The sequence below is a fragment of the Manacus candei genome, unplaced genomic scaffold (genome assembly GCF_025592945.1).
Source record: "Manacus candei isolate 608988 ecotype Guabito, Panama unplaced genomic scaffold, ASM2559294v1 h1tg000088l, whole genome shotgun sequence".
Classification (NCBI taxonomy): Eukaryota; Metazoa; Chordata; class Aves; order Passeriformes; family Pipridae; genus Manacus; species Manacus candei.
In genome coordinates, this window is record NW_026138136.1 from 2,525,744 (window position 1) to 2,550,934 (window position 25,191).

General features: G+C 37.7%; 1 protein-coding gene across 4 annotated transcripts in view; it reads left to right on the top strand.

The window, feature by feature from the left end:
• Positions 1 to 25,191, top strand: part of CARMIL1 (capping protein regulator and myosin 1 linker 1) — a 192,794-nt gene that overhangs the window by 121,348 nt on the left and 46,255 nt on the right. For all 4 annotated transcript variants that reach the window (XM_051812679.1, XM_051812680.1, XM_051812681.1 and 1 more), the window contains 9 exons: positions 447 to 546; positions 634 to 688; positions 5,957 to 6,129; positions 8,447 to 8,515; positions 12,906 to 12,999; positions 15,157 to 15,255; positions 17,649 to 17,777; positions 18,037 to 18,168; positions 23,880 to 24,055. In XM_051812679.1, the coding sequence (XP_051668639.1) occupies positions 447 to 546; positions 634 to 688; positions 5,957 to 6,129; positions 8,447 to 8,515; positions 12,906 to 12,999; positions 15,157 to 15,255; positions 17,649 to 17,777; positions 18,037 to 18,168; positions 23,880 to 24,055 (1,027 nt within the window). The remainder of the gene's footprint in view (positions 1 to 446; positions 547 to 633; positions 689 to 5,956; positions 6,130 to 8,446; positions 8,516 to 12,905; positions 13,000 to 15,156; positions 15,256 to 17,648; positions 17,778 to 18,036; positions 18,169 to 23,879; positions 24,056 to 25,191) is intronic.

The window sequence follows — 25,191 nt, forward strand, 5'->3', positions numbered from 1 at the left end:
AATATTAGTCATATTATGATAGCCTTTTTGCAGGCTTTCAGACCTTGTTGGTACACAGCTCTACTAAGATTAAACAGTGGTTAGCAGAGTTTCAAAATTCTCAAAGGAACTTCAAACTCTACCTGACAGTGCGAGGAACTATTTTGGGTGGTTAGACAATGGATAAGGAACTGATTTCTCTTCTGCGTTTCTGAGAGATGCCTTCAATAGCTGATTAGGATGGAGATTTAAAGGTCTCCTTTTAGAGAAAGTATTTATTCTCATAGAAAGCAGAGGCAGTAATGAGAAAAAGATTTAAAAAGAGAAGAATGGAAATTTTTCTAGACCTTTTGGAAATTAGTACACTGATATAATTACTTAAATGAATATAGCATTAATAATTGGACCTTGTTTGAGTCTCTTCTGAAAATGTGTTTTAATTCTTAATCTAATCTGATTCTTTACAGGCCTAGAATCTGACCTCTCAACCCTTGTAGTCTGGCTTAGTAAAAACCGATCGATAAGACATTTGGCATTAGGCAAAAACTTTAACAACATGAAATCCAAGTAAGGATTTTCTTTCTTTTAAATAATAAGAGAATGGATGAGGAGAAGCTGCTGATTTCATCACCTTCTTAACTTTTCTTCCCTCAGAAATCTCACTCCAGTACTTGATAATTTAGTTCAGATGATTCAAGACGAGGATTCAGTGAGTATCTTTCTGCCTACTATCATCATGTGTATTTGTACCCTCACAGCCTATTTCTGATAATTGTCTTATCCGTCTTAATTTGCTGCATAAGGTTTGATCACAATCCTGCACAAACATATCCGACATTTTGGGTTTGGGTTTTTTCAAGTAGTAATTTGGATTACATGTAGCACGTAGGTGAGCATTTCTGAAGATAGTCTTAGAATCTGTGCTTGATGAAAAATACTCATTCTAAATATTTGGATGTATATAACCTAGTTGCTTTGGGTCTAAATTATACAGTCCTGCTGGTACGAATTTTCAAAACTTTTGTGTCCTGATAAGAGATTACAATGGTAGTTTTCGCTGGCTGGTAATACTCTTTCAGTAACAATTTTTTATTTTTTTTTTTTTAATTAGTAGAATGGACTATTTCCTGATAGCTGTTCTTGGGTATTAACTTCTTGTCTTTCTTTACAAAATGCAAGGTCACTTCAGTGGAACTCCTTTCTCCTTCAAAAGATGCAAATAAACTGTCCAATGTGCTGTTCTTTACTTCTCTTAGTACATTAATCATGGGAGCAATTTCATAAAACCCTTTCAGAGTGCCTTGCTGGGATGATTACCCACTTTTGTAATTTCTACACTCTTTCCTGATCCTGAAAGACTTTTGTTGTTGGATTTGTATTCTTGCTGTTCCTGGCATCCTCATTTTGGTTAGAAGGGAATCTTAAGATGCTCTGTTACTCTCATGCTTGTGAATCTTTATTCATCTATTCTTAGTCCTTTCACACTCCTTAATTTCCTGTGCAAGTAACAAGCAAACTCTGCTTTCCCCATTCTCCAGAGACAGTCGACTGTAGACTTCACTTTTCTGAACACCTGCTATTCCTGTTGTCTTTATTGTCTCACCTCCAAGTTCATGGTCTCCACATTAACTGCATTCTTATTTTCTCCTCCCATCTGTGTCTATACCCTGTCAATTTTCACCAGGATTTCTGATGTCTCTCTCCATGCAAGGTCATTAGACCCATATTCTGTGTTCGCCTTTACTTAGTGCTTAGTTGTATTTGAAGTGGTTTATTCAACTGGTCCTCTGTATTCTCTGAATCCTCTTAACTGGGATTAGTGGTACTGGTTCTTCTTGATTCTTTGCCTTTCTCCACATTTTATTATTTAAAATGTGGGATGTCAGTGTGATATGGAGAAGTGCTGCACACAGATACCAGAGCTGACTCTAACTGAGTTAACACGTGTAATGAAAGCACCTTAATGAAAGTCCTTGTTTCCACAAGTTAGTTGTAGGATTGTGCTAAGTAATGTATTGGTAGAACTCTGTATTACTTCTTGTACCAAACTAGCCTTTTCATTTTGTGCTGTGTACCTCCTTCTACTCTTATTTCTAAAGGGAATGCTACAGGACTGTCTTTCCCTTTTCTCCTTTCCTTTTGATACTGTACTGAGGAGTATCATTTAATCAGATAGCACCTGCTTCTTATCTTTGGACATTTATCTCTGTCCTAACCCGTTTCTCATGCTTATCCTTTCACAGCTGTCCTGAAGACTAAATCACAAGCAAATGTAATGTAGTATGATTTTTCTCTATTTCCTTCATCCCTTTGCTCTATTGCAGATGAACATTTCTTCCTACTCAGACCATATCCTAAAATACCTCTTCAACATACTCTGTGTCCTTTTACTACCCAAATCTTCTTCTTAAATATGCTGTTATTTTGGGGTTTTTCTGCCTATTTTATGACTGTCCTTTTCATACCACCTGGTCTCAAGAATAGAAATTTGCACCTTTCACCTTATTGTCCTCTGTTAAATGTTACAACCTTCTGTTTATCTTTCTTGGATTCTGTTTCTGAAGCTTCCAGGTCATAGAAAAAGTAGCTGCTAACTTTTGCATGTATCTTTCTTGCAGCTCTCCCTGTTTTGCGCCATTAGCTTCCACTTTTTGCATTTCTTTTCTTTTCAGCCCATGGATGATGTCAGTTGTTGTTCCACTTTCTACCTTTTCCACTATTCAGTGGTCAGATGTGCTCCTGTAATTCTTATCCACCATGTTTTTCATGACGCAACCTACACAACGTGTTCTGTAGTCTCATCCTGTTTTCAAACAGTGTTACAATGAAATAATCTGCCAAAAAGTTATTTTATTTAGGTACTTCAACCATCTCCCTTTCATGTCATGCAGTAACATTTGGGATATATCATATGATCCTGTTGGGATTACCATGTCCCTTCTTTCCTCATGTTTTTTTTTCTTGTTAATCCTCTTCAATGAAGGAATCTTGCTTCTTTTTGTCTCATCAAATGCTAAAACCAGTCTGAAGCATCTCCTAGCAGCTAAAGAGTTCAGGACAGATGCTATAGCACTATGGGAAAAAGGTGTTGCAGAAAGCTTCCTGGAATTGTTCTTGCTGTTACCCTGATGGTCCTCGTTCTACCATTACTATGAGTTTACTGCCATGGGACATTAAAAAGTTAAGATGAAACTGGGGAGACCAGGATGTGATGTTGCCCAGAGCACACTGCTTGATCAGTGTTGCCTGCAGGCTGGCACAATTTAGGGACTGCACATTATCTGCATGGAAAGCTGAAGTAAGAGGCTTTAATCTGAAATAGTCATCTGCCAAATGTATCTTCATGTATTTATACACACTTTAAATAGCTCTGTTGCTGTGTTAATGTGAGTCATGAGTAAAATCATTTGAACAATCAGTAGCTTGGTTCTACGACTGTAAAACTAGAGTGATGTGCAAATATAATTCTACACAATTCAAAAGCAATAGTAGTAACCTACACAGCAAAATTTCTCAGGTGTTTTATATAAACAAGAATGTAATATTTAGATTAATTTTTAGGGTTCTTTTCATGTCTTCTTTCCTTAAGTAGATGCTGTACTGTGCAGACTATAATATTGTATTCTTACTGTGCTATTTCTTTTCTTGTTGCAAAATCTGATGTTATCTGATGTTACATCTGATGTGGTATCATTACTCAAAGTGATAATCACTCCTGCATAGGTGCAGTGAATTACTAGAGTCCTGAATATCTTGTTAGTTCAATGTTTTTTGCAGAATTGGCTTTTTGAGGGTTTTTACAGTATTTTTGTACTTAAGAAAAACAAACTAAGTTTGATTTAATTCTTAAATGTGTTCCAGCAGGAGTATGGCAGAATCAATGAATAAAATCATAGAATTTCTAATTCTGTTTTCTTTACTTTGAAAATTCCTCTTTCTTAAAAAGATTGTGTTAAGGGACTTCTCTGTATTGGCAAAGTATTTATTTTCTGCAGCAGAGACACTGAAGTGCTCCTCAGACTTCTGTTTTCTCAGTACCTAGCTAAACTGTTAAGTTGTTACAAGAAATGTGTTTGTAGGCTATCTAGGGTATTGCCCATATTTGTGGGGAATTTTGTTTTGTTATTTGTTTATTTCATTTGTTGTTGTTTGATTGGGTTTTTTACTGTAATGGTCAGATAATTTAATGAATATTTAGGTGGTGTGAAGGTGTCAATCCTTGCAGAACACAGAACAGAAGCATTTTCAGTTATATACTGTTTTGTCAATGTTGAATGTGAGAGGTGAGAAATCCTTTCCTGGGAGGATATTTGAGGTTTAGAAAAATTGGTATGCAGGAGGGATCACCTGCAGCTAACTTACTTGAATGCCCATTTCTAAAGTGACACATGAGAAACAGAAGAAACTTCACATTCACAAGCTTACTGCTGATTTCTGTCAGTGCTGCGTCGTGCTGCTTTTTTGTGAATCTGTTGCAAAGGTCTTCTCAAACTTGTGCCAAGAGCTCTTAAATGCCATTCTAAATGTGGTATTAATATTCTTTAGGATACATATTGTAATAAAATTAGAAAACATAGATTAAGGGCATTAGCATAGTAATTTAATAACTCCCATTTAAAATAAAGCCAGCATGTGGCTTGTGTTATTGTTAGACTTTTTAATTATAAACCTACTGTGCCTCCAAATTTTTATGCTTTTCCTCATTTATAAGTGCATTTCTTATTGTTGCAAGCTTTTTAGTTATCACTGTAATCCAGTGGTGTCTGGAGGCTAGAATCCCATTGTATAGCAGGTACCATGGAAGCACCATGGACCCTGGAAGGTGTGCTCAATTTGATTGGTTTATATTCATTAATCTAAGCTTAAGCATCTAATGTAGGTGCCATGGTTCATTGTTATGAGATGTCGATTTTCCTATGCTGGCAGTTTAAAGATTTTAGGCTCCTAAAGTTCATCCTCCAGTACATGCTTAAGTGGGTGTATAATGACAATACACTCCTCTGCATAGACTCACACTTGAGCAAGGGAAATATTTTGTGGAGTTCTCATACGTCACCAAAGACAAATTACAATTTTGGGAGCTGTAATATCTCTGCGAGACATGGGAATAGACAGACTGTAGTTCTTGAGCTCCTGCTGTTGACTGTTGAGATAATGAGAATGGAGGGAATATGGGCATTTTTAGAAGAGGTTTTCTTAATACTTAGAGTGTGACTTGTTGGAGCCAAATAAAGTAGTTTGAGCTTAATATGCTACATAAAAAAAATAAACTTACTGAAAGATATTGCAGTTGCAGATGTCAGAATACTACTGTGAATAATATCTATTGACTTATTCATTTTAATAAATACTCATTACTGTTTTGGATTTCAGACCTGCTACAATTTTCTGTCTCTTTCCTCCAAAAGTCCATGCCTTTTGTTAAAGGAACAGAATCACTCCTAAAATTGAAGTAACAATAATAAAACCCTTTAAAGAAAATGTTTGTTTTAACAATGCCTCAGACAGTAATTTTCCTTTGGGTAAATCTCAGCCTGAGGGAGAGGAGGGGAATTGTAGAAATTTTTATTTCTCACTGAAAATTCTAATGCTGATTAAGCAAAACCCGCTGGAGACTAGAATTTGTCTTGTGAAGCTGGTGGTTGTTGTCTTGCCTCTTTTGAGTGTCCCACTGTATTCTGTACTTAATAGGACTTGGGAAGTTGGAGGTGCTGCCACTTAAAAATACTTTTTTCACAGGGTGTTGCAATTTAATCTGTGAGTGCATATGTGTTTGACACCTGTGCTGTAAGTTGTTGACTCCCAATTTATCATGTATTGCAGGGTCTGCAGCAAACACAGAAATAACTTTGATGCTTACTGCTGTCTCCAAAAGTTTGGGGAACTTGTAACTTCTTTTGGTTGGTGTTTGAGGAATGAGTGGGAGTGAATGAGAGGAATCAGCTGTTGTTATCAGTGCCTTTTCTATGCTCCACAGCCTCTACAGTCATTGTCCCTCGCGGATTCCAAGCTGAAGACTGAGGTCACCATCATTATTAATGCCTTGGGCAGCAATACTTCTCTTACAAAAGTGGATATTAGTGGAAATGCCATGGGAGATATGGGAGCAAAAATGTTGGCAAAAGCCCTACAGATAAACACCAAGCTCAGGTAAGGAAAGCGTATTTGCAGTAAACAGTAGAACATCTTAATAATACTGAGGTTGTTGGCTTATTCTCAAGCTGTTTCTCTTCAGAACCCTTCTAGATACAGCTGCTTTATAGTGTCTGGAAGGATTCTCATCCTTTTTTTCTTAAAAAAAAAAAACAACCAAACCCAGCAACAAATAAACAGGAGAAACAAATTGTCCCTACAGAAACATTTCCATAACTGAAACTGGAGAAAATAGCATTTTCTAAATTTAAACAGAAGAACCTCTTGTTGGAACCAGAAGGGTTCTAAATTTCCTAGAATCACAGAAAAAAACCCCACAAACAACTACATTGTTATAGAGCTCTGGATGTCATTTAATCCAATGTCCTTCTCAAAGCCAGGCCAACTTTAAAGCTGTATGAGATTGCTCAGGGCCTTGTCCAGGCAGGTTTTGAAGATCTGCAAGTACAGATTCCATGGTGTCTCTGGGAACCTTGATCCAGTGTTTAGCCACTCTTCGCTTCTTCTCCTCTCTCTTTTTTACTGGAGACCTTTCCAGCAGAGAAAATTCTGATACTTGGGTAGGAAACTGAAGTAAGTTATTCTTTGTCTTCTGGAGTATCAGTTGTAGAACTGAGAGCATGTGGAATTCAGAATGGGTAGCAGCATGGGCCATCCATCCTTCTTCTCTCCCCTGCCTACCATGTTGATGGACCTTGGCATCTCTTCTCTGCAACTCCATCCGCCCGACAACTTCACTGCTTTTTAGCATGTCTGGCACTGATGGCTTGAGAGTTTCACTTTTTTTTCTATCCAGTATGTGATTTGCAAACAGTAAAACCCTTAATCAGCATGAATCTGGATGAGGACCTCTAAATATGTCACCCTCATCAGGAAACTAATCCTCACTCCTCCTCTTGTCAGACTGTACAGATGAACTGTCCTCAGTGTACTGTCTGTGTAAAGAGACCACTCTGTGCTTGGTCTCTGAGTATTTGATCCCTGGAGGGTAAGAAATTCCCCAAAACAGTCTTGGCTATTTGTTCAGAGGCAGAGATCCTGGTCTTTGTGCCAGTATGCCCAAACTGAATATTGAAAATGTCAAGAAAACACTGGAGGGATGGCTTAGCTTTATTGAATGTATTAACCTGAAATGACCACAGTATCTGAAGAAATAAAGCTTTGATGGATTTCAGGATGGCATACTGAAATGTTTCACAGTACACTGAATGTCACAGTTGACATAATGTCACTACAGTCTGTGGTGTGATTACAAACTGAATAATGCAATGGTAACTTTTTGGCTCTGCCAAAAATGTTATAAAATGACATCCAGGTAGAAAAATAAACACATTTTTCAATAGCAGAAATATCCAAGATTTGACCCTAAGCATATGACCTTTGTAGGGTGAGTGTAAAATCTATCTTCCTCTCTTCCTTACATCCATCATTCCATCTAAAAAACAGAGGGATTACTATGCAACAACAGAAGGTTGTCAATACTTGTGAAACCCTGCCATCTCTCTTTTTTTTTCTCTTTTAAGCACCACAAATCTTTGTTCGTTTTTATGACTTTTTTTTTTTTTTCAAAACAGCTACAACTGATACTCTTGCAGAAGCAAGATTTATCCGCTTGTCTGTCTCTTCTGACTACTAATGAGATCTTTGAACATGTGTTTGCAAATTGGCAGGCAGTCTGCTTGAGTGGTCTGAATTGGGGGAGGAGGGGCAAGGTTTGATCACTCGTATCATTATTGTGTATTCAAAAGAGCTACAATTTATGCACCTAACCTAATGGTTTATATTGACAGCTACTTATGTTGCATGTGGAATCATAGGAACTGTATGATGAGCCTAGTGCAGGGTTGAATATGTAATAGCCTGCAAATTTTGACAACCAATCAACATGATTTTTTTAAATACATATAGCCTGTGTAGAGATTGTTCACTTACTGCAGTTGTCTTGGTTTTTGGTGGCAGCTTGCAAAGCAGACGTTTGAACTTTGTTTTTGATGCTGTTACTTGAAAAAGCTGGAATTCATCTCCAAATCTTTCTATTAACTGTATTTTAGAAAAGTTAGGGTTTTATGTTAATGATGGAAAATATAGTAAAGTCCCTTTTAAAGTAAGAAAAGTGAATTTCGTAGTATGTTTGTCCATAACTTATGTCATTTCAAGGTTTTAGAATATAACTAAAGACAGGTTTTTAAAGTGTTGCCTTCTGCTATACAATTTTGAACATTCAGCACTGTATTATTTCAATATGCAAAGTTTCAATATAGATTTATTTTCGTTTTAACTTTTATTTTTCTTTCCTTTCCCCACCACTTCTCAGAACTGTAATATGGGACAAGAATAACATCACTGCGCAGGGCTTCCAGGACATAGCTGTGGCACTGGAAAAGTAAGTTCTCAAGCAGTTGAATGACTCGGGAAGAGGCCAAAGACTTATATCCTGAATGATCTGAGCAGCTGCAGTTCTCACCACAGCCAGTACGATCTTGAAGATGCTGAGTGCTCTCAATTTTAAGTGTCAGGGTGTTTAATCTAAAGGAAAATTCATGATTTCACATCCTTCAAAAGGATGAGAAAAGGCTCTGTGGCTCTTTCATCCATACTTTGCTATCAGCATTAAGGCCCTCGAGTTCTGCTGTTAGCGTTAGAATTCTGAATTTGGTAATATTTTCCCTTTTCTTCATTCTCTTGTGTTGATAGCATGCAGAACTTCTAGTCAGTGAATGAAGCTGTATATAATAATAGAAAATTACTGAAGTGTGCCTTTGTGGTCTGACTTTTTCTTCTTCCCCCTAGGAAGTTTAAACTAATAGTGATGATCTCAGGAATGCATTGTTCTTGCTCTGGTCTGGGTCATTTTGCTTCCATGAGTTTACTCACAGATGCAGCCATTACCAGTGATGGATGCTAAATTGCTTTCATCTCTCTCCATCTCATTTCTTTATATGTTATTACTTTTCTTAAGAGAGAAAAAATATGGATTTAAATTAAACAGCAGTTAAAGTTGTTTCACGTCATTAAATCCGTCAGATAGGAACAAAGGCTCTCTTTAGAAGGTGAAGGTAACCTACAATTACTACTTTTTAGACAAGATATTTTGTAAAACTGTATAAATACTTAAGGGACCATCTTAAACCTTGGAGGGGTCATGAGGCTAGAGCTTATGAAGTTACTAGTTTTATGAAACTCTTGTAGTTTATATCCTTGGTTTCAAAATTAATTCAGTTGCACTGATGTGGGAAATTAGATAAGTGATGTATAATTAAGCAAATCATCTTGCAGTGATTCCATTGATAGTAGTGAATGATAATTTGCAAAGGTTATTTGTCAGCTTGCAGGCATTTCTCTTTTAGAGAGCAATAACATGAGGAAGTCTGGTAGAAAAGGGAAATACACTTGTTTTCTGCTTAGCATCAACTTTTCTGTTCTGAAGTGTTTGGATGAGTAACTAGCAAAGAGGAGGAAATACTAAGGCAAAAGCAAATGATCTTAAAAAAAAGTGGTGTAGATAATTGTGTTACAGTGAACTCTGTTGAGGTGGCATCTCATTTACTTAACTTCGAAGCTGAGGTTATTTTATGTTGCCTTAAACATTTTTTAATTGTCAGAAGCATTGATAACATCACAAACTAAGCCACAGGTAACTAAGGTTTAAACTTGAGAGAGGGACTGTCAGTACTGGCTGAAAACAATTAGGCTGTAAACAATCCATCTTGAAGACATTTTGAGAACATCCTTCACCCTGTGTTTCCTAAAAATACCTGAAACCATCAATATTCTGTAGGAAAGAATCGTTGCTCAAACTGGAATGAAATACACTGAAGTTACTTGGGCATATGTGTTGTACATGTTATTCTGAACTTAAGAAAAATAGTCATATACTAAACCACAAAAAAAAAAAAGAAAGCTAGACTTTAGTAGTATGGGAAGAAGGCTTAGGAGAACTGGGAGGGATTGTAACAGACTTCAAAACAGGCCAGAGTAATCAGAATATTGTTTCTGTCCCCTTCTCCCAAATTTTCTTTGTCTGTTTATAATTGTGTGAAAATGTTATTCCTGCAAGGGAATTCTGGAAGCATGGCTGTTGGCAGAGTTTGCCCCAGGGGGTCCCAGACAGCTGATGGGAGATGCTGAAAGGTTCTTCTACAGAGTCCACTACAGGTTTCAGTTCAGGGGAACATTTGAGAACAATGCGTCCTATTCAGCCTGGCCATTAAAATCAGAGACTTGTGTCTCTGTAATTTTAATGTACAGATAAGCATGTGCTTTGCAGCCTAGAGCCTGCTTTGTCGTAGGACTGTGTAGTATTGTCCCATGTTCATTCCTAAAAGATTTTTTTTTCTATACAGACTGACTGAAGAAATAGCTTAAATTTCAATAACTGATGAAAAATGCTGGGGCTTATTAGAGGCCTACAAATTCTTTCCATAGCAGTGACATGAAAATCACACACTCTGACCTGCAAGTCAGATTATCTTATTCTTGGGGTTTTTTTTTAAATAGATAGTAAAATCAACACCACAGCAGGGAATGTATGTCATGAATGGAGCAGAAGTTATTACAAGGGAAATAACATATGATGAAATGTAGGACCACTGTCACACATGTTGTATGTAGAGGGAGAGGTTTTTAGAACATCCTTTCCAGTCTTTTCAGCACCTCTCTAAAATTTATCATCCTTTAAATATAGGTATTTTACTGAGTGTATTGGTGTGTTATGAAATTACAGGATTATTGAATTAGAAGCAAAATGTACTCTATTACAGGAGACAAGTGGAGTGTTAATATAAAGAAGAATGGAGGAATATTTTAGACTTCAAAGGAAACAGAGAAAAATGAAGTATGAAGATAAATACTTCTCTGATGATCAAAGTTGAAAAGCGAGCTTTAAATTCCTGATTTTTTTTCCCCTAAGAGTTGGTTAATTCTTAGATGAAAATCAAATAGCATTTTGAAAAATTGCTGTCTGTTTGAAAGGAAACCAAGTACAGAGGATTTCCTTTCTTCCTTAGGGTAGTGGTCTTCTAAAGTTTTGCCTCTGTGATTGTGTCTCCATGACATCTCCTTACCTTTCACTTTCCCCCCTTCTCCCCTTCTGCTAGGTGTGTCCATGTGTGTGAGGGAGGGTACACTAAGCCTTTGACTAAATTGAATTTAGCATATAATTACTAGCATGAGAGCTGGCAATTATAGATTTCAATGAATGGGATGCTTTAAATGTCGAACAGCTGTAGAGATCCTTAGAAATCTACCTTTTTTTTTCCTTTTTAACTAAATAAATACCCCACCTGCCAGGTAGTACTCAGGCAATCAGTGAGTTATGTAATTATTATCTGTCTTGGAGCTCAGTGTCTTTGACATTTAAATGTTTTCCACATGGTGATGGTCAGCCAGTTATTCACTGGTTAGTATTACATGAGGACACATAACAGAGTCTGTATAGTTTGCAATGTTCTTTTGAAGGGCAAGACAACTCGAGAGAATTAATTTTCTGACTGTGATGCAGTGGAAAGTTGGACACTGATATCACAGGGCCCTTGCTGAGTCATTATGAGTAACTCTCTGCCACTGACAGCTGTACACGTTTGCATTGGGGAAGAAGCATAGAAGTCTTCCATTATCACTTAAGATAAAATGTTGGGTAGTACCAACAAGGAATCAGCAAGTTTGGCAGTTAAGAAGACCACTGTCCTTCAGAAAGTCGTGTTCCATGTGGCCAGCAACTGGTGGGAGAGGAAGTGAAAGAAGCTTGGAGTGTCATAGTATTTAAGGTGTCTGCTGGTGGAGTTACTGCATTTAGTGAGGAATGGTGGTGACTCAGTTGAAATTGCCAGCTCTAAAATGTTCAAAAATAGAGGGTTCCAAACATATTTATGTAGCTCTGACGGAATAGGAACAGACAATTATGGGGACATTTGCAGACAGCTGAAGGAGGAGAAAGGTATTTGCAGGAAATTAAGGATTTATGGAAAATAGAAGGAATAATTTCTTTTCCAGGTTTTACGAACTTCCTGCCTTTTTTTTTTCCTCTTCATTTGTTCAAATCTGAAGGTGTGTGGACATACCACTACATGTAGCATCTTAGGTGTAACTGCTACAATAAATGCAAGGCAACTTATGTTCTCAGAGTTTAAATGCAGTTTTGACTCAAGACCCCTAATCTTTATTCTCATATTGCAGCAGATGGACAAACCTACAGAAATATTTTGCAAAGAAAAAAGTCAAATGCAGAGAGCAATTGTCTACATAAAACAATGTGGAGATGCTATGCTTATTTTGTCAGCTTTTATTAAAAATTCAGCAAGTGTCTTCAAATTGTTGTAAACACAAGAAGTTATTAAATAGTAAATTTTCAAAGCTCAGTCTCTTAGTTGCTATCTGTCTGTTACTGAATATTTCCATTTAGTCTTAGATCTGATAAAGTTGCCAGCAGGCACCGATGCTCTCTGTTCTGTTTAGATATAGGAGAAAAATAATCTAACCTTGTGTACAGAGGTACAGAAGGCAGCTAGGCCTTTATTCAGCAGCCACTGGGCATTGACCACGTAACTGCATTTTTTGCTTTTCAAAATCTGCCCCTCTGTCTAGTAGCAAGGAAGAATTAACAACAAAATGGAGCATGCCTGCCTCCAGTTTGTCCACTTACAAATGTGAAAAATACATTCTTAATACCTTCCACAAGCAAGCTACATGCACCTTATTTCTCCCTTCTAAGTTATTCTTCATAATGAAGTACAGTAATTAGATTAACTTTCACTATTAAATTTTATTTTCTTTAGGAATTATACATTGAGATTCATGCCTATACCGATGAACGATGCCTCCCAAGCACTCAAAACAAACCCTGAGAAAACAGAAGAGGCACTGCAAAAGGTATTGCATATAGCACCAATGCACAGACATAAAATCACCGAAAATAAAGTAGTAATTTTAAGTGACTGAGCCTTCATGTTTGGCTGAGTAAGAATTCTAGGCTAGATTCATGGATGGTTTGATTTGCATAGACATATATGTGGTAATCAAGTGCTGCAAGAGCTTTTTGTTCCACAGAACGGTTGGAGTGAAGACTGATGTAATGCAAGGGTGTAGTGTCAAAAAGTCTTAACTAAAAGAGTGCAAGCTACACCTCGTAGTGCTGTGTGCCTAACTACAAAAGGGAGAGTTAGAAACTGCATGTTTGCTACATATGTACTTGTGCGTGCTTCCATATGTTTAGAATTATTGGTACACATTTTTTATATTGGCATAAAAAGTGCAGTCAGTTCTGTACAAGACAAAGGATGCTCTTTAAATTGAGGGAGAATGAAAACATTTACTGCCTGTGTTAATTTATATTCTACGTGTAAAACTCACACACTGTTGCCCTAAATAAGCAACTGCACCAGCATGTTCTTTAGGATGAAAAGGTGTTGACAGTATCTGTAGCTGTTCCACTTGCATGAGTTATAAAGCTCCCAGCTGACTTTTAGTACAGTAAATCTAGCAAGCTCCAAATGAGCCTCCTGCTCAATCAAAAAGCATACAATTTACATCTCTTTAATGAGTAGTTTACCTTCAGCCAGGGTAAGGTCATAAAAACCTTATAAATAGTTCTTACAGATAACTGTGATTTAAAAAGCAAATGATCCTTATTTTCAGTAAAGGGATTCTCACAGGGAGAAGGACCGGTAGTTAGCACCTTTTTCTTTGATGCATGAAAATGATCTAAATTCTGCTTTTAAAAATCTGAATCATAGGGGATGGACATACTTCTTACATCTCATTTAATAAAATTGTCTAGGTTCATATCTAGAGCGATAGGTGCATTTCTGAAAAAAATACTGTAAAGCTTCTGGCCATGGGGATTTAAATTCTCTGTGTTAATTAGGTGTTACGTACAAAGAGCATTTTCTTTTATTCATATTAAAGTTGCTAAAGCTGTTAGGCCCTGAGTTTGTTTTAACAGGTGTGGTTCAGGCTTTCTTTACACAACACAAGGACGTTCTCTCCCAAAAAAAGTAACAGTCTCAGGAGTGGTGCTACACAGCTAATTCCATGCGTATAGGAATGAAAACCTGTCTGCATGGACTGAGCTGCCATGCCTGGTGTGGGGACAACTGAACCAACTGACTGACATCTCAGTGAGCTTCAGCACTCCACAGCTTGAGTACAGTGAGAGTGCCCCTGGCATTGGTCCAACACCAGATGGACATAGCAGCTAACCTCCCAAGCTCCAGTATCTCTGCAGCACACTTTACCCACCTAGTGTGGGCAAACTGGATAAACCCTGTGTTACTGTGGGGCTTTGGTCAGAATGTTCCAATTCTTGCTGCTGCTGCTGGTTCAGAGATGACCATCATATTAATGTCTGCATCACAATCTGCTGGCCACTCTACCCATCCTTTTCTCTTCTCTTCCTTTCAGACCTTTGATGAACCTTAAACAGTTTACTAATAGGTTTTTTTGACTTGACTAAGTTTGATAGAGTTAGCTTAGTGGGTTACTCTATGTGCCATTAAGCTGTTGATGGTAGGTGGTTTACCTTTGAAGAGCACTTCTGTACTGCTTAACCTTAAGCAACTTTTGAACTGAGGCACTTTCAAATAGTTTATTTTCTCTCCAGACATACTGATGTTTAAATGTATCTTTTCAGTGGGCTGAGTGCATCTAAAAGAAATGAATTGACTATCTTAAGTCATCTTGGTCTCTACAACATCTAATAGATAAGAGTCCCTTCAAATACTTGTCAAACCAGAATCTAATCCTTTGTCAGAGTAATTTACTAAATTGTTCAAAATAGTTGACTCTTTCAGAAAACAGTGGCAGAAGCACAGTATTTAACCATATTTACTTGTCTGTAAGTGAACGAATATTTGCCAATGTGATTATTAAGCACTGAGCCACACAGAATAAGTTTTGCAGATGATAAATAATTAAGCAGTTTTTCTTGTCAGTACCCAATTCTGATACAGCAGCAAAACTGAAAGCAAATTACGATGTGAAGAATCACATCAGTTTCCTAATCTGGCTTTTTTTTCTGGTTTTTTTTAGATAGAAAACTACTTGCTTCGTAATCATGAGACCAGGAAGTACCTACAGGAGCAAGCATATCGGCTGCAGCAAGGCATTGTCACCAGTACCACTCAACAGGTGAGAACTTGTTCCTTACTGGACTTCTCAGTACCTAAAATCTGCCTGGGGAGAGAGTTCTCCTTCATTCTGTCCAAGTACCTTAATTAGTACCCGCGAGGCACATCTTACTTTATCTGTGATAGTCTATTTGGAAGGAAAGAAAGCATTTGTGAGAGGGAGGTCTTATGTGTAGTAGTACTGTGTAGGGAAAGACCTGAGCTGTTATTAAGTGAACTAATGTTGAGATTAGGAATAGTTTGGTTCACTGGTGCTCAGGAGTCTGACTTTTCAACAGCCTCTCATCAGCATGAAAAGCATGATTTGGCTTTGCCAGTTCTGGTGTCTGAACCAGTTGCAGTCTCTCTGCTTAGCACTGAGCAACCACGTAAACATGCCCTTAGCTACCCCCAGAGCAAACAGCCTTAGAGAGTAAGTCATCATCTGCCTTACTCCTTCAAAACTGTCGGTGCCAACTGGAAGCTCTACTTAGAGGGTGAGGGAGCAAAGGAAAGTAAAAGTCTTCTGTGCTCTTTACAGTCTGGGCAGCTGGAAAGTCTTCCTGCCTAACAGAGCCCAAAGTATTGCTCAAAGCCGGGAAGCTTTTGTGTTTTGTCAACCACTACCAGGTTTCCTAGATGTCAAGTGTCCTTCTGGTTTTTTGTCCTTGAGAGGTCTTCAAGAGTTTTCTGTGGTAGCCTATCATTCTCTCTGTACTAGTGTGTTTCTTGCCAGAACTCCTCAGGGCTGTTTTCACCTCTACTACACCAGTAAAGAAGCAAGGTGATGTAAGAAGAATAAAACTTGTCACAGCCTTTGTTTTAAATTTCCTTATCTGTTTGTTTGCACCAGCTGTCTTCCCATGCAAATAGCAGACTCTAGCAAATGGGAGAGGAATATCTGTTTTGCTCTTCAGCTGAGTTGATGGAATTTCTCTCTGTTTTCTGCATTTTTTATGGTGAATCCTGATTTCAAGTGGCCTTTTTATACCTGTGTTACTAAAATTTAATGGGATAGAGTTTTATTACTGGAACCTAAAATTGTACTCAAACCTCTCAACAGAGAAAACAGTACATGGAGATGTACAGGCACTGAAAACTGCAAGAGAGCAGTACCACTTTGTTTTATTCTAGTCATTTATCTGTTGCAATGCCACTTTTTCCCCCCAAGTTAATAATCTCCATATGAATTAAATTTAGATCTTTTTATAGCTTGTTGGTTTTAATTGTGCTTTCCTCCAACACCACACACACATCAGTTTTCATGATGTTTTCATTATTGCTATTTTGAAAGTAAAGTTACAGATTTCTACATTAAATTGTGTACAGTAAGGATGGATTTTAAAAACAGTTTTAAAAGAGAGCTGGAAAAGACCATCTAGGGTTGTAGAATTGCATTATTATTCCCAGAGTGTATTTTTTTTTCGGTCCAGATGTCCCAGTGAGACTTTTCACTGTCTAATAATTAATTAGCTTTTTGTACTTGTACAAAAAAGGCCCACCCAAAACCCTTTGAAGAGAAGGAGTCATGTGGAGCAGAAAAGGAGCATGCTGTGAAATTATTTCAGTTCTTGTTGCTAATGATATAAGATGCTAGAGTTGTAGACTTTATATGATGATGACACATGCACTCAGATGTTACTTCAAATGTCAAATAGCCAGTTCTAATGAATGCTGTGTGGGCTGATAAAGACTTTTAACTATTATATCTCCCTGCCTCATATATCTTAATCAAAGCTGACTATATGTCATTCTTCTTGGTTTGTCTTGTAAGGATACAGATATATCGCCTGCCCTGTGTTTTCAGCATGTTGAATGAATTGTGTCGCAGATACAGATTAAGTTCAATTTATCAATTTATGATGGAAACTTCTGCTTTGGTAGTTTTAATTCCCTTGCAACTAGGAATATTTCTATTTTGAAAGAATACTCCAGAAGCTTGTGCAATTGCATTTTGCTTAGATGGGAAAAATCTCTGATAGTGTTTGTTGAATGGCAGAACTTTCTTTTACTATCTGAATTTCTTAACAGTTCAGTGATTTCTGGACCTAAGTATTAAATATATCAACAACATTTTCAGCATTAAAGTTGCTTCAAAGAAACAGAGCAACTCGAACTGGATAACTTGATTATTTGCAGTTATCCTGGAGGTAACTGTTGAGGAAATATTCCAAATTGTTTAATTTTTTCAAATGGTAAAGTTTTATTTATTTTTGCAGTATTTAGATGTGTCTTTATGAGATATAGTGCTTTTCTGCACTAGTATTGTACTACCTCCAAGCTCTGATCATGCATTTCTGGATTGTCACTACAAGTCTCATCATGCTACTGTTGATTTTCTACCTGGTCTGGATTAGGTTTGTGTTTGACCAACATTCTGATGTTTTATCTTTTGTATTTCTTTTGTTCAAATAGATGATTGACAGGATATGTGTAAAAGTGCAAGATCATCTCAACTCTTTAAGAAACTGTGGCGTGGATGCTGTACAGGAAGATGTCAAATCTGCAGAACGGCTTATGCGGGATGCTAAAAACTCCAAAACAGTAAGCCTTTCCCAGCATACTGGTAATGCTGAGAGCAGTTCTGTGTATGTTTGCAACTTTTCTCTTTTTGGGGAGTTGAAATAACAATGTGTCACAAAAGGGTATTTTTTTCAGATGATCAGCTACAGATAGTATTTAATGTGATAATTCTAATTTATAAAGACTTTGATTTAACCAAAGAGGTTTTCTCCTATTTGTCCTGATTTGAAAGCAGGTAGTGATAAGCCTGCTTTCTGAAGATACTCTTCCTGTCTTACAGCTCTTACCAAATCTGTATCACCTTGGTGGAGCTTCTTGGGCAGGAGCAAATGGTTCACTCTCCAATCCAATCCAAGAGACACTTGAATCCATGGCTGGAGAAGTCACAAGGGTAGTGGATGAGCAACTTAAGGTCTGTGGATAAATGTATTACCATCTGTTACATGCGGTAATAACTAAATCTGAGGTTTTCTGTTGCTAAATGCAAATGTACCACACTTTTTTCTTTTTTTAACTTCTCAGTAGATTTGTGTGTAAGCTATTTTTTCATTATTAGTTTCTTATAACTTTGGGCTGCATTATCTGGATTTTTGCTCAGTTGGAATTAAAAGAAAAGTTGCATTAGTGTTTTCAGTGGGCAGAAGGAGCACGTACTGTTTATTATCATCTTATTTCATCTTCTAGAAGGAGAAGACTACTCAATTGCTCCTTCAACCCTTTATAAAGGCATCTCTCAAGCACCCCAAGAAGCCTCATGCCCTGGAGAAAAGTGCTCAGTAGTTAGTGTCCCACTGGAGTGAAAACTGCTTTTCTGTAGGCTCCATTGCAGAATTTTTTCCCTAGTGACCACTTGAACCTGATGCAGATTTTCCACTTTACTGTTTGATTTGGGTAACTTGTATGTATTGAGAGTGCCCAAAGAATTAGTACAGGCAGCTTTGCAGGAAGTATTTTCACAAGTTGCTTGTCAAACCTCAGTTCTTGAAATAGATGTCATTGATCTGTAATTGTTCTCACCTGTGTTCAGCCAGCTCCTGCTCAGAAACTTGACCCTTCAGTTACGTTAGCTTTCACTGTATAACAAGCAAAGAAGAATCATCCATACAGCATGTGCAAAGCTGTCAGTCCAGAAAGTAGACAGAATGGGGAGATTTTAACAACAGTTGGGGTCTGTATGGAAGCTGGTAAATTTAAGAATATGACTCTGGGGCAGCTCAGATCAACCTGAGTTTATGACTAAGCTGCCTTGCCTGTGTTCTGTTGTATTTAAACTTTTCAACCTTCATTCTCAGATTCTTTGATCTTTCAGTTGAAACAACATGGGAATATAATGAAGAACAATAATAATACCATATTACTAATTACTTTTTTGAAATTAAAAAGTTAATGAGGAGGAAAATGGTGCTTGATTTTTAGTATGTGTCTCCCTTTCCCCATTATATGAAATAAGTGAAGACTTCTGCAGCCATGAAAGTGATTTATCCATAAGATTCTTCCCAGTGGAACTCCTGGGCTATTATTGGAATGGGAATAGTTAGGTCATCCCTTCATGCTGGGCTCATGCACTTTAATAAGTTCATCTTGGATACTCTTATAGAAATGTAGAAAAATAAGCCTCGTCAGCTATTGGAATGTTATTTATAGTTGCTGGCTAAGATTGAGTTCATGGGTCTTCCATTTATACTTTTACACATTTACAATGAAAGGCACTTCAGCTCACTCATTCTGACTTCTGTGTTTACTTTTAATTTGTGTTGGCATTCAAGTTTAAGTGGCTTACAAGAAACTATAAAGTCGTATTGCTCCTTGTATATTCTAGCTCTCATTTTTAATAATTTTATGCTTCAGGCTGAAAGATTTCCCTTTAAGTTCTGTGGTGGTGTGCTTTGCATGCAGGAGAAAATGTTGAACATGGATTAGGGTTTTTTTTCCCCCCAATTGTTTACATCAATTCAAAACATAATAAGCAGTTTATTTTTTGTAAAGATAGACTAGGGAGGTCATATAAGGACAGTTGTTTTTGTAATTGTTGGCAGAAAAACATCCTGTGTAATGTGAATTGAGTTTTTGATTTTTAGCTTCCATGGCAACCACAGCCTGATTCTAAAAAAAAGTTTGGAAGTTGTGTAAAGCCGATGAACATTCTCCAGGCAAATATGAGATTTTTTATTTTTGTTTTTAACTGAAAGAAGGGAAGAGGCAGAAGTAAGAAGTTAGAGTAAGGAAAAGCGTATCTTGGAATGAGTTGAGTTGACTAAAGGAGAAATTATAGCATTGTATGCATTTTTCATCTCCTGCTGGTGTCACTGTGGACACATAGAACCCAGAGATGCTTTATTCAGTCAGCAAAGGCCCAAGGAAAAATAAGCAAGAGAAGTGGAGCCTAGGCAAAAGATGCTTGTTTTGTAAGGTCAAGAGTGCTTGAAATATTCTCCCTAAATTCTGTTCTAGTGCAAAGCGTTTTTTAGCTTCATCACGTGTTTAATTTTTGTTTTGATATCATCATGCTCCTTTCCTTTTGTTCTCACCGTATCTTTCTCCCAAATATTAAGATTCTTTAGCTGTGCACAGTATTTTTTCTTTTCTTTCTGCACCCCTGGTGACTGGCACGTGTAGTCTTGTGACTGAAATGTGTGCCCCTTCACAGTCAATATTGATCAATGTGTTTCCATCAGTGAAAGGTTTTGGGATAGAATTAGAAGAGGAGGAAAGGTTTCTGTAGATACAGTAACAGCCATGTGAAATTAACTGCTGAAATCCACCACTGAAGAAATTATGTTCAGTTGTGCAATTAAAATGGGATCCAAACTCTATTTGACTTAAATTGCACATTCTCTGAGGTTTTTTGATTAAAAATTAATTCTGAGATTTTCAGGAAAAGTCTTCAGTTTTTCCTTCTACTTCCCACTGACACCTTCATGCAGCATTTCTTCATGTGATCCATTTTGAAAGACTGTAGCTGTAATTCAACATAACAAGTCTGTCACTTTTATGATTGGGATACATTGGTAACTCTTGAGGGACTATGAAATTTTTTCAAGATAGAATACACATTTGCACCCAGAGAATAAACGCCATGATAAAAAATGGATGTATCAGAAACTCTTATTAGTAGTGTACCTGGCTCAGTTGTCTCTACCATTTAAGTTCTTTATCCTCCCTGTGAATATGTCTGCAGGGGCTTGAAAGGCTCTTCCTTAGTCATGCTGTCCCAGAATCTCTGGGGGATTGAAGGAGGGGAGTATGGGAGGGTTAAAGTGCAGAGAGCTTGGGAACCCAGAAACAAGCTCCATAGTGACAGTTGTCCCTTATAACTGTAAATCAAATGCTGTAAAGATCAGACTTCCCTGTACACTGTGGCTGCTTCATGTTGCTTTGTTGTCCTCATGAATCTAGGCTTAAAGAGCAGTCTATTTTTTTCAGTCTGTAAGAGTTATAGACTGAAAGATGCTGCTTCGAATAATTGAAATTATTATGCAGTAATGGTGGTTTTGTTTCTTACTCAATATCTATATGTGAAAATTGCCAATTATGTAGGGCATAATTATGTAGTAGGGTTATGGAAAGAGAAGAAAGCTCTGCTACAATGGAGTTGAACCTGAGGTCACTCACCTCTGTGTGACATTGAGAAGAAAAAGGAAGTCTGGTAGAGTTTTCAAGGGGTGCAATTCATTATTTTTGTACAATATTTACAAGTGACTGGGTTAAACCTAGGCTTACCTAGTATACCAGTCTAATGAAACTGCTATTGTCTTTCCTTTTTTTTTTGGTAAGTACCTTTTTCTGTTTGGTTATCAACTTCCAGTCTTACGATATGTTGGCCCATATCGAGAAACTGGCCCCTGTCCTATTCCTTTTGTCTTTCCACCTTCCTTTGGATTTTAAAAAAACTACTTGAAAGCTTCATGTGGTATGGCATATGGTGAAAAATCTGATGTCTACTAATAGTTGCTGCTTGTCCCACTTGTTTGGAGGATTCAAAATTGGGATAAAATGAGTCTTGCACTTACACTGAAGCATGAACCAAGGACAGTGCATTTGTATATGCCACTGTGGAAGCACTGTAGGCTGAGGAGACCTCACAGTCACTGGAGTGCAGCAACATGACAGCTGCTTCACTGGGCAACAGGACCAGCTGCTGGAGAAAAACACCTCCTTACTGGTCTTTCTAAGTAGTGCTTCATACTGGGAATGGACGTAGAGAGTTTGTTTTCAAATCTTGTGCTGATGAGCTTGGGCCTTTTGCAATCTCTGAAACAAGTTATTTGGTGGGAAATTAATTGGTGGTTGAACAGCCTTCTGAAGATACCTAAAATAGATTTCCTGCATTGCTGGGACTGGAGATGAAGTAAGGTGGATATAGGAGAGAATTTGAACAAACAACAGTTTCTAGTCTTATCAGAAAATACTGCTTTGTGTTTATAAATGAATGTGTTTTACTGTACACAGGGTACATATCATCATGTAGTATAACCGTATGAATTTAAAATTGTTTTTCTAGATGACCAGCTTATTATTTTATACCTTGTGTGTAGGACCACAGGTATCCTAACCTTTTTGGATATGAAAATGGAAAACAATTAGAGGAAAAATATTTCAGTGACAAAGGACACTAGTACTGGTTCTATGACTCATCCTGATCCCTGCATCTGTACATTAGAGCTTTCCTGCACTTTTCATGTCACAAGTTTATAGATGGATGATTATGTGAGGCACTCTGAGCCCTCACTCATGCCTGTAGTGAGGGCTCTTGAGCCTTCTAGTCATAGCTGGGATTTCAAAAAGAAACCAGCAGGTGATAAAAGAGGATTTAAACCAGAATTACTTCTCTCACAGGCACAGGTAGGAGATAAATCTCATGCGACTAAAAGGGGCTTCCTAATGTAACTTCGTAGCGTTGAGGATTTCTATGAAACATTTTTCTAAGTGAAAGTTTAAGAGGGAAGATACTGTCGGTACAGGAGACCTTATGCTAAGAAAAATAAAGTTGAGGGAGTTGGGGGGTTTGTAACATGGTCTTATTTCTGGAGTGTGTATGGTTTTCTTCTGGTTTGGGGTTTTGATCAGTCATTTAAAAAGAAAGAGACATAGAAGTCCAGGAGCGAGTCCAGCAGAGGGCTACAAAGATGGTTAGAGGACTGGAGCACCTCACTTATGAGGAAAGGTTGAGGGAGCTGGGCCAAAGAGAAGATGGAGAGGGGATGTTATAAATATATAGAACTATTGGAAGGGAGGGTGTCAAGAGGATGGAGACAGACTCTTCTCGGTGGTGCCGAGCAATAGGGCAAAAGGCAATGGGCAGAAACTGATGCACAGAAAGTTCCACCTGAACATGAGGAAGAATTTCTTTACTGTGTGGGTGACCATGCACTGGAACAGATTGCCCAGGGAAGTTGTGAACTCTCCCTCACTGGAGATGTTCAGAAGCTGCCTGGACACAACCTTGAGTAATGTGCTCTAGGGAAATCTACTGGAGCAGGGAGGTTGGGCTAGATGACCTCCAGCCTTTCACCCATTCTGTGATTCTGTGCGAATAAAAATTGTTGCCTGCACCTAAAGTTCCCTGTGGATTTAAGTGTATGTAAATGAGATACATATATTAAAGATTTGCATGTCCACTGCAAATCACACTTGTAGCTACTTCTTAATATTTGGCTAGTATATTCCAGCCATGTACAGCATACTGAGTTGTCGATAGTCTCCTTTTTTCATATGCTGGTGCTTCTTACAAATTGGCAGGTCTGGAGTATTGATGGAAATTGGTTATTCAGGACACAGTTTAGAGGGAAGGCAGCTGCAGCAGAGCATCCACTGCAGTGGTGGGTACACAAGAGAAGCTAATTTATTGTTCTGACAGTTAAACATAGAGAAGTTTCATATTTGAAAAGGCAAGCAAGTATGGTTGTGGGATGCTTTCTAAATAAGTATGTTAATTTTAAAAACTGTATTTTGTAAAATATCTTTTACTGCAGCTGAGTTGCAATGGATTGGAAAGTAGGAAGGAGAATTGTCAAAACTACAAGTCTCAAAGTGTTGTAGTGCTATTCACCAGAATAATGCTGTCATCTTCCAGCTAAAGTAAATCCCAATATGTAATGCTATTTTTTGCTTACTGTGCTGCAGACGCTCCTTGAGTCTATGGTGGACGCAGCGGAAAACCTTTGCCCAAATGTAATGAAGAAAGCTCACATCCGTGAAGACCTGATTGAGGCTAGCACTGAGAAGATTTCCATTCCACGCACTTTTGTGAAAAATGTCCTCTTAGAGCAATCTGGAATTGATATCCTCAATAAAATTAGGTACTTTAAAAGACTAATCTGACAAAATTAGTCATAGAATTTGGATTTGGGGTGTATGTGTGTGTGTTTGTGTAATAGAAGAATTTTGGAATGCTTTTGTGGCTCACAAGAAACTCTATTATGCCATTCAAAGAGCAGGAAATTGCCCTACAGGTCTGGTGAACTTAATTCAGGAGATTCATATATTTGGAATCTCTAGGGATGCAAGATTATTGATGCATGTGCTCTGTTTTACTTAGTAAAAGATTTGGTTTCTGGTGCACAAATAACGTTTTCATGACTGATACATTTTTTAAAACCGTTTTATGGTTTTGGGTAATACTGAATTAATGTAATAGAAGGAAATTGCACTTTTTGCTTTGACTGGTAGCGGTGCTTTGTCTGTTGCTGCATTTGGTCCTGTCCTGTAGCCATAGCAATCACTTTAAAACTTTATATGGGAGTTTTGCACAGCAGACAGACATACTTAAGAAATGGAAACTTGAATATTCAAACCACAAACCTGGAGCAGAAACTGTTACCCTAAATAACTCTTATTTGTCCTTTAAAAAAGAGGCTTTTACCTGACCTTTTACTGCTTTTTTTTCGTATCAAATGTATACCAGAGAATATATTTATGCAGTATAATGTGGTTGACCTGTACTTAAACTTTCTCAGTTCCTTTCAGCTTGATGGAAAAGCATGTCATTTTGTATTGCGATGCTAATATCTTTGCAGAAGAAGAAAACAGTAAGACTTGGAAATTATTTTTACAGAGTACAGCAAAATAGGCAGGAAAAGGTGCTAAAACCTTTAGCTATGCCTTCAGAGTGTTTAAATTGGTTCAAGGAGTCAGTTTTCTTCACTTTAGTCCTATCAAACAAATCTTGACCCCAAGACAATAATACTGGCTTTTCCACTTGTAGGAGCTGGAACTGTCAGTGGGGTGAGGGGGCCACACTGTCACCCTTCCTGCCTTATATTATTTTAAATTAATATCAGTAGCTTAGAGAGATCCCTTCACTGTCATTCTCTTCCCACTGTGGCTTGGCCACCATTCTACCTCCCTATTGCCTTTCCAAGGAGTTCCTTACATTTTTGTCCAGGCTTTCTGCAGCAGCAGTGAAAGACCCACACAGAAATAGCTTTGTTAATCC